We start from the raw sequence: 8,796 nt of genomic DNA on the forward strand, positions 1-8,796 counted from the left end.
GAGCAGGGGGGGTGCAGGGTGCGATATATATATATATCTACACACACACACACACACACACACACACACACACACACACACACATATATATATATATATATATATATATATATATAATTTTAACTATTTTAAGTTCTTACTCAATAATTGTCCACTGTCAACATGTGATTGTTTTTGCCTATATACACACACACACACACACACATATATATGTATATACACATACATACATACATACATATATATATATATACACACACACACACACACACACACATATATATATATATATATACACACACACACACACACATATGTATATATTATTTTAATTATTCTAAGTTCTTACTCAATAATTGTCCACTGTCAACATGTGATTGTTTTTGCCTATAGCTCTAATTTATGAACTGCATTTATTTATTTATCTATTATTATTATGATTATTAATATTATTATTTTAATAATAATATCATTATTATTTTTGTTTATTATGTAATTCATGTATTGGTTTGTTTTGTTGTTGTTTTTTTAAAACTGATTTTGTGTGTCCTGTCGATGAAATGCTAAGCACACTTGACGTGAAGTATAAAAAAAAAATAAATTAAATTAAAAATACATAATCTTATATAGAAAATAAATATTTTATATTTTTAAAAATATTATCTTTTTCATTCCAAAAGAAAAAAAGTTCAAAAGTTACTATGCATCAATATAAGTTGCAATCCCAACCTTCAATGGGCAGCTCAAACTTATTTTAAGGATAATGAACACATCCATCATAGATTTCTAATGTTCTGTTTGTAATAAAAGTGCTACTGAAGTCATATGTGCTAAAAAAATTTAAATCATAGACAGCATTTTAAAAATGCTGTTTATAAATACACACACACACACACACACACACACACACACACACACACACACATATATATATATGTATGATTTTAAACCAAACACAAATGTTTCTTTTAAAAAAAAGTCATTTATTTTTGAATGAAATTTTAAATTGTATGCTTATTGGAAAATATATAACAAAAACTGAAACATAATTTTTAAAAAATAGCATGTTGACTGCAGTGGCTGTTAAGTATGTCCTTTCTTCTGTCACAATCTAACAGTTTAAATCCTGTAACAAAAGAGTATTTTTTTATTGGTTAAAAAAAAGTGGGTTTTACATCATGATACAGCATTAAGTCTAGTAGGATCGAGCATCAGATCCAGTGTCAGTTAAAGTGAGTGGATGGAGGTGTTTAATTCACATTGTGGCAGAGAGCACAGCCAGAGTCGAGATTCAGCGCTGCGAGCAAAAGGTGAGCAGTCAGTGCAGCGACAGCAGGTCACTGTTCATCTGCTGTGCTGCAGTAGTTCAGTCACTTGTGTTTTCAGCTGCGGTTTCCTCACCATCATCCTGTTGACAGACCTCTCTGGAGTTCATCTTTTATATTTGATGTTGGCTTCTACTGGAAAGAGCCACAAGAGAATTAGAGTGGGGTTATACCACAGCAAATTGGCTTTATTTATATTTATATATATATATATATTATATATATATATATATATAAAAAAACATGGGAAGAGGGCAATGAGCAACTTAAGAAATGGCTCAAAAGAAATACGTAAAAAAAGAAAATTAATGAAAATATTAAAAGAAAAAAATGAAAAAGAAAAAAAAAAAAATATATAAAATGGCACGCCAAATCATTATTTTAAATATGTAATCAAAACAGTAATAACTATAGTTTTCTGAAGATTTTCCCCTGATTTTTGATAATATCTACTACCCCCAAGCTAATTGTCTGATAATTTCTTTGTCACTTTTTACTTTTTTCTGTTTATTTGTTTGTTTTTGTTTTTCTGTTGCAGTTTGTGGGACCTTTCTTGCCAAGTTACTCACTATGTTTTTTTCTGTGTTTTTGAAAGAAATCAAACCAATTTTCTCCGGTTTCAGAGGTTTAAACGCCAGTAAAGGGCGTCTTAAGACAGCTGATGTTGATCCAGGTGTTAGAGGGTTGAAATCAGCTGGCATTTTCTCAGATTTTGGATTTTTCATGCTACGCAAGAAAAACAAAGTTTTCTTTACAAATTCAATGCAACACAGGGTGAGTGACTGATATCAGATGATAATTTGAGGGGTGAAGTTCTCCTTTAATGATTCTATGGTGGCTGCTCTGGATGGCCAAAAGGATATAATGTGGAAATCAAAAGCTTTTATGTATTGTGAATTTCAATCAACCCCTGTACAATAATCTCATACTTTATTTTACATCCTGGTTTTATTATGTCTTCATGTCTTCAATGTCTTTTCATGTGAAGCGTTTGATGCATGTAATTTCTTTGTTCTAAAGCATGTTGGGCTGCATTTCTTATATGAAAAGTGCTATAAAAATATAGTTTATTATTATTATTATTATTAGGCAGACCAAAAAAATGCATCAACTTGGAAGCTTTCACACGGCAGGAACGGGGAATATGTTGTATGTGTGAATATTAAAAAGCACAGTACAGTGTTGACATGTCGGCAGTACTTTCTAGCTGAGCTTACTGGTGTAATCCTGCGGTGCCATGGGCCTGGAGAGGACCTGTCTGAGGACGTCCAGCCACTCTCTCTGCTCCCTCTGCTGCTCGCACATGAAGACAAACTGTCTCTCAGGCGTCTCCACCATGACTCCACACTTCCACTTGTTTCCCCGAGCATGTTTTGGGACACACTCCCTCACTGAGTAACCTTTTTTCTCTGTGCCGATGAAAATGACCCCTAACTCCTCGGCGTCCTGCATCCACATTAATGAAAACACACACGTTCAAACATAACGATGGTTAAAGTGCTGGACAAACATCATTACAGCAAAGCACTGAGTTAGAGTGAGAAGTCCTCACCAGCTGGCCTTTGAAGTAAAATAACTTCCTGTTTTGAGAGTCCAAAATAAACCACCTTTTTTTGAACGGCTCCGTTTGCTGTTAAAAATAAATGATTACATAAATACATATATGAAAATAACATATTTAATGCTTCACATGCAAAATTACAGCTTAAATTTGAACATTTTCTATCATACAATCGATTCTTACAAAAAATGTCATTCAAGTGTTTTGTTTGTGTGTGTGTGTGTGTGTGTGTGTGTGTGTGTGTGTGTGTGTGACTATGTAGGAGGAACTGAAACACTCAAAGGTACTGTCATAAATATCTCTGACTCTGCTGCAAACCCTGAAAATCTTTCAAAACCCTTTTGAAACCTAGGCAAACTGTCTTGATTTCTCTCAAAAAAGTTGTGAGCAACTTAAGAAGAAATGACCCAGAGATAAGCAAGAAATTATTTTTAAAAAGTACAAGAAAATTAAGTTTTTTAAAAAAGTTTTTAAAAAAAAGAGAATGACCTTAAAAAAATGCTAACAAATTAAATAATTATGCTGAAAAACAGAATGTATGTGTACAGTTATGATAATTATAAATGTAGTGATTTGCAAATAATTTCCTACTTTAAAAATAATAATAATTTTCTAAATCTACTCATTTCTTACAATTTGTAGGACCAATTTCCTCTTTTTGTTTCTGAAAGAAATCAGACCAATTTGCTCAATGTTCGAAGGTTTAAATACTGAAAACAGTAAAAGAAAACTGATGTCAATCCAGGTTTCAAAGGGTTAATGCATACGCACATTAAGCAGAGGTTGAGTGCTGACAAAATAAATGTACAAATAAATCATAAAAGAGTCTGTAAATGTTTAACTTTTTCTTATCTAGCAACTCACCAAAGGCCCGGTCTTTTCCATGTATCCCTCTTTGAGGTAGTTTCTTGTTATCTTTGGTATCAGCTGACAAAGAGGCATAAAAGTACACGAGTTTTAGTTTTTTAAAACAAAAAAGTAAATAGAAGCAGTTTTATGTTCTTAGTACTCCAGATAGTATATTCAGGTTTCTTATAAAGGGAATATGCTGTTTAAATGCTTAAATGCTGATCATAAACAAGTTATTCATGTCCATGTAAACATACTCTACGTATGAACACTGTTAGTGTCATGTAGTGGTGAGGCTGCAGATTGCAACCAACTGAAACTTGTGTGTCAAGCATGTAGAACCACAGTGGCCGATGTGAAAACGTAAATGGCCCAATGTGGAACCAGTGTTTGATTTGTCCACTCTGAGCTACTGTAGAAACAATATGGTGGACTCCATGGACGAGGACCCGCTCGGTATGAAATCGTACATGAATCATCCTGAGGTAACAAAAAGACAACAACTCCTATTTTCATTTATCAATATTATATTCCACTTCTGCAAATGTATATTTCCCCCTAAATGTTACACACTGGACCTCTGAGTATTTAGTGTGCTCTATCATGCAGGAAACACTTTGTCAGTTTGTTGGTTTTGAGGATGTCTGACACCTACTTCTTCATCGCTTCCAGTTGGGTATGCCGTCCTCAGGTACGCATAGCGTGCAGCACGAATGACGTTGTACCATGTGACTATTTCCTAGAGTAGAAGAAGAAACCCTGAGCTTCTCCACAGCCCTACTGTATGACAATGAGCGGCACAAAAGACTTGCTGGTTTGCTATTATTTATACTTCAGATGATCATGAAGTCCCACCTCAGGACTCTCGTGATAAACATAGAGGTTTCTGGTGTGATCGTTCTCCTGGTAGGTGATCTGCAGCCCATGAGGATGACCAATCTTCTGCGGTTGAAAGGTGGCGTTTAGGTCTTTGATGGCGATTACGGCTTTCGGACCTTTGGACTCCTGGATCACAAACATATAGACATAAAGATGTGCACTTCAGAGTTTGTAGAAAGGAAACAACAACGTGGTTTGATAAGCATGAATGCAGTACATTTATTTAAACCATGATTGCAGCATGGCACTATGAGTGGTGTGTCAAAGCCTGAGCAAATTGCCTTGATTTTTTTTAATTTGGAGAGAAGGCAATGGGCAACTTAACATGAAAAGGCCCCAAAAATTTAAAAAAAAAAACAAAAAAAAACTCCAAAAGTTACAGAAAATACAGGTATGAAAAAGAAAACAAGCAACTAAAAGGAAAAGTAAAAAATAAAAATAAATAAGAAAATGATCTTAAGAGAAAAAAAATAAAAATACTGTTGTTTTTTCTGTAACATAATTTTAAATATAGAATTAGAAGATTCATAAATATAGTTTTTAAGAACAATAATAGTTTTATGGATGGGAGTGCCATTTAGTTCCATTATATTGGAGAGAAGGCAGACATCTCTACAGCCGATATCTCAGAAAAATAAACAGAAAAATCTAGATTTATAAATAGCTCTATTGGTATAAGGGGAAAAAAATGTAGTTTTTCATTTTAGGGTGAACTGTCCCTGTAAGCAGGGAAGACATCTAATCAAATCACTACATATGCTTTTGGATTACACACATAAATAAGAATAATATTAACTCCACATCTTGTAGCATTAAGGAATTTAAACGGTTTAATTTATGCCATTCACAGCGACGTTTGAACCGTTTTAAAGCTGCAGGGAACTCACATCTTCCTTGTTGTAGTAACTCAGAGTGAATTCTCTCTCTGACAGAACAAACTTCCTCTTCAGAAACTGCGTATTCTCTTTCCCTTTCTTCCACAGCATCCCTTCATAGAAACCTGTTATCAACACAAACAAAAAAACAAATAAAAAAAAAACAGGTGTTTCAATGAGCACACGTCTTACTAAACATGAAAAAGTGACGTAACATTTTTACAAAGAGCAGCAGGCTTTCAACTTTCACTTCCGTGCTGTTTTGTTGTGCAAAGAACAGGTTTTTCTTGAATAGTCTGAATGTTTGTGAGGAACCACATTAGCTTTACACCGACAGACTGACACAGATTCACGCTGTACAGTTGACGTGTGTTGGAAAATGTGGAAAATATCACCTGTGGTGTATGGAAGTGGTGGATACTTGAGTTCTCCAGTGAATTCCATCCTTTCATATTTAGCCCGAATCCACTGCTCTCTCAACACCCTGCAGTTTAAGGAGAAAAATACAAATATTCATGGAAAAAGGCCAAATAGGTTAGCAACTAAAGAAGACCTGACCCAAAACAAAGCTAGAAATTTGAAGGAAAAAACTAAATCTAAATTATTATTATCATTAATAATGATAATAATAATAAAGAAAAACAAAAGAAAAATTACCTGAAAATTAGCCAAAAACAAAAACAAATGAAAACAGATGGAAAGAATTCCTGAAAATGTTTTTTAAAAAGTACAATGATTCTGTGAAATAATTTGAATTAGAAGTGTTGTTCTCTAGAAATTCTTTATTAATATTTTTTTTAAATCTACAGATTTATAGCACATTTCTAGCCCGATTGTTTATTGCCTTTTTTTTTTTTACCAGGTCAGTCAGTAGTCAGTAGTTGCACTTCTCTCTATTTATTGTGGCATTGCACCGTCAGCAGTTGGCACAGTTATCTGAAGGATGTCATCATCCTGGAAATTTACTTACATACAGTCATTTTCCTGGGGTCGATAGTAGAACGGTGGAACAGCTTTCTCATACAGATCTTGGGCGCTGGAATTGCCACTGGATTTCATGAACTTCTCAGGTCCCAACCAAAAAAAATATATGTGAACATTACACATTGGACAAAGCAAATTCACCTGAAGAACTAATAGGTTATTGCAGCAATAATGAGAAAAGTGGGGACTATACCTCCACCAGCTCATCCTCCCAGAAGTCCAGCTTTATGGATTTGACGCGGCTGGACAGGCTGCGATGGATGCCGGAGCAGGTCAGACACACAAACACACCCAGCTTGTAGGATGCCCACTCTGGATCTGAGGTGTGCAGAAGAGCCCCCCATGTCCCATAAACTATTCCCATGCTGGAATATTACAGTGTTAAGTGTCATGTGTGTCCTCTTAGACACAACAATTGCATAGACTATTAAGACATCCCTACTAATAAATTGCTTTAAAATGTTTTATTTTAAAAATGGGCAGATATTCTGTTAAATGATCATGTTTTCCGGTTTTTGATTGAATTAAAATTTCAAAATATTTCTATAGTTTTTTTGGTGTCTATAGCTATAGCATTTAAACATTGTGTTTCCACCAACCAACATTTGTGTGCATTACATCATATTTCTTAATGTGCCGTTCATATCTACTGAGTGGGTCCATGGATGTAAAAAGGGACATGTAAACAGCATTTAAAACCGGGACATACCAATAAAAGTTGCTTCATGGCACATTAAACTAAAAAAAAAAAAAAAAGCTTGATTTACACTGTATGAAGTTACTCAGATCCCTCCACACTGTAGAGCCCAAAAAGCAAGCACAGCTGAGATCTCCGCCAGCTGAGCATCTGACATCTGGTTAAGCCCTCTGCCAACTTGAATGGGAATAAAATGATTTAATTGTGCAGTTTCTACACTTTCCAAATGCCATTGCAGCAAATGGATCAAATATTTTTTTTTAAATTCAGATAAAAAGGCCAGAAAAAGCACAAGAAAATAAACCTGAATTATCCCCCTCCAAAAAAAAAAAAAATGTTACTAAAAAAACAACAACCAGAAGACAACCTTAAAAAGTTCTTGAAGAGTAAGAATAATTCTGCAACATAATTAAAATGTTAAAAAAAATGTGATACAGATAATTGGCAAAATGCCAAACATCGGCCTGAGTGTTGATAAGTGCTGATAAGTACTATACTCCAAACTACCACAACAATGAATTTGGGGCTTTTCCCCACTTGGTCATTTTGCCTTGTTTTTATGACAAATCGTTAACTTTACAAATGACAACAGTGACAAAACTTTTAAATTGCAGTGTTAACCTTTTAAAAATATAAATCAGTTCAAGAGGGGAACTAATTATTTTTAGGGTGTGAACCACTAACACATACAGTACAACAGTTTCCTATAAAATAAATTTGAAATGCGCTTTAAAGTTCAAATCGAGCCTGTGAACGTGGTTTATCATCATTAACGTCACAGTAAACACCAGTGGACTAACTTTCACACTCACCGGCCGCTCCGCAGTCCGCGCACCGGCTGTTGGTCGGCAGCTTCAGCAGTTCCAGTAACATCTTCTTGTTTCGCTCATGGTTTGCCATTTCACCACAAAGTCTCGGTGTCCTCTCAAACTAAAATGAATCCCGCTGTCTAAACCAAACATGGTGGTCACATAGTTTCCCACGTGGCGAAACTTACAAAAGCTGCATGGAAACTGGAACTTGCGACAGATGAAGTTTTGGATGTTTCACCACAGCGCAGAAACGGACCTCCCTCCTCTGAAACAAAGCTCATGTCACAGTGGGTTGTCCTTTATAGCTCTGTGCACTGTGCACTCCCAAATACAATCGCTGATTGGGCATTCATTCATGCCTCCGCGGCCAGACTCACCTGAAACCGGTCCAGCCGCTGTGTTATGGTGTTTACAAGCCTCAGGCTGCCAAAGCAAACATTTCAGGTTCTGCAAGACCCCTAAAAATATCATCAACCACACCGAGGTCAACTCAGAACACACCAGCAATGTTTTAAACTGGAAATGAACCCGTCAAAACCGCTTTGAAAATTGGTTTGATTTCTTGCAAAAACATGGTGAGATGGCAATATCAGCTTAACAAGATGTAGCACAATAATTAGCGAAAAAGAAAGTTTAAAGAAATTACCTGAAAATATGTAAAGTGAAAAAAAAAATCCCAAGAGTGCTAAAAAAAACTATATTATTTTATATATTTATACTTTTTTTCTGTAACATAACTTTAAAATTATTCTATTAATAAAAATGATGTAGTTTCTTAATTTTCTCCTTTTTAATGTAATTGTGTTTTTTTTAT

At 34.8% G+C, this 8,796-nt stretch overlaps 1 protein-coding gene across 3 annotated transcripts; it reads right to left on the reverse strand.

The window, feature by feature from the left end:
• Positions 1-1,001: 1,001 nt before the first annotated feature.
• Positions 1,002-8,263, reverse strand: adap2 (ArfGAP with dual PH domains 2). Of its 3 annotated transcripts, none has more exons than XM_042505697.1 (11): positions 7,983-8,263; positions 6,667-6,791; positions 6,460-6,551; positions 5,885-5,973; positions 5,502-5,614; positions 4,591-4,740; positions 4,391-4,474; positions 3,751-3,813; positions 2,878-2,955; positions 2,543-2,771; positions 1,002-1,457 (listed from the first exon to the last, which is right to left on the reverse strand). In XM_042505697.1, exons 1-11 carry the CDS (start codon positions 8,068-8,070, stop codon positions 1,432-1,434), a joined length of 1,137 nt encoding a protein of 378 aa, XP_042361631.1. In that variant the 5' UTR covers positions 8,071-8,263; the 3' UTR covers positions 1,002-1,431. The 3 variants fall into 3 exon arrangements, with proteins under 3 accessions (XP_042361631.1, XP_042361630.1, XP_042361632.1); XM_042505696.1 differs by having other exon boundaries at positions 1,002-1,460; XM_042505698.1 differs by having other exon boundaries at positions 1,002-1,460; positions 6,667-6,838; positions 7,983-8,052.
• Between the last annotated feature and the right edge of the window lie 533 nt (positions 8,264-8,796).

Source organism: Plectropomus leopardus, chromosome 17, assembly GCF_008729295.1.
Source record: "Plectropomus leopardus isolate mb chromosome 17, YSFRI_Pleo_2.0, whole genome shotgun sequence".
NCBI classification, from domain to species: domain Eukaryota; kingdom Metazoa; phylum Chordata; class Actinopteri; order Perciformes; family Serranidae; genus Plectropomus; species Plectropomus leopardus.

Excerpts from the sequence above, each read along its gene's own strand:
- adap2 (XM_042505696.1), bottom strand. The coding sequence starts at position 8,070 with ATGGCAAACCATGAGCGAAACAAGAAGATGTTACTGGAACTGCTGAAG. Across the intron at positions 5,974-6,459 it reads CCCCAGGAAAATGACTGTAT|GGTGTTGAGAGAGCAGTGGA; the intron begins GTAAGTAAATTT and ends CTTAAACTGCAG. Across the intron at positions 2,772-2,877 it reads TTTACTTCAAAGGCCAGCTG|GACGCCGAGGAGTTAGGGGT; the intron begins GTGAGGACTTCT and ends ATGTGGATGCAG.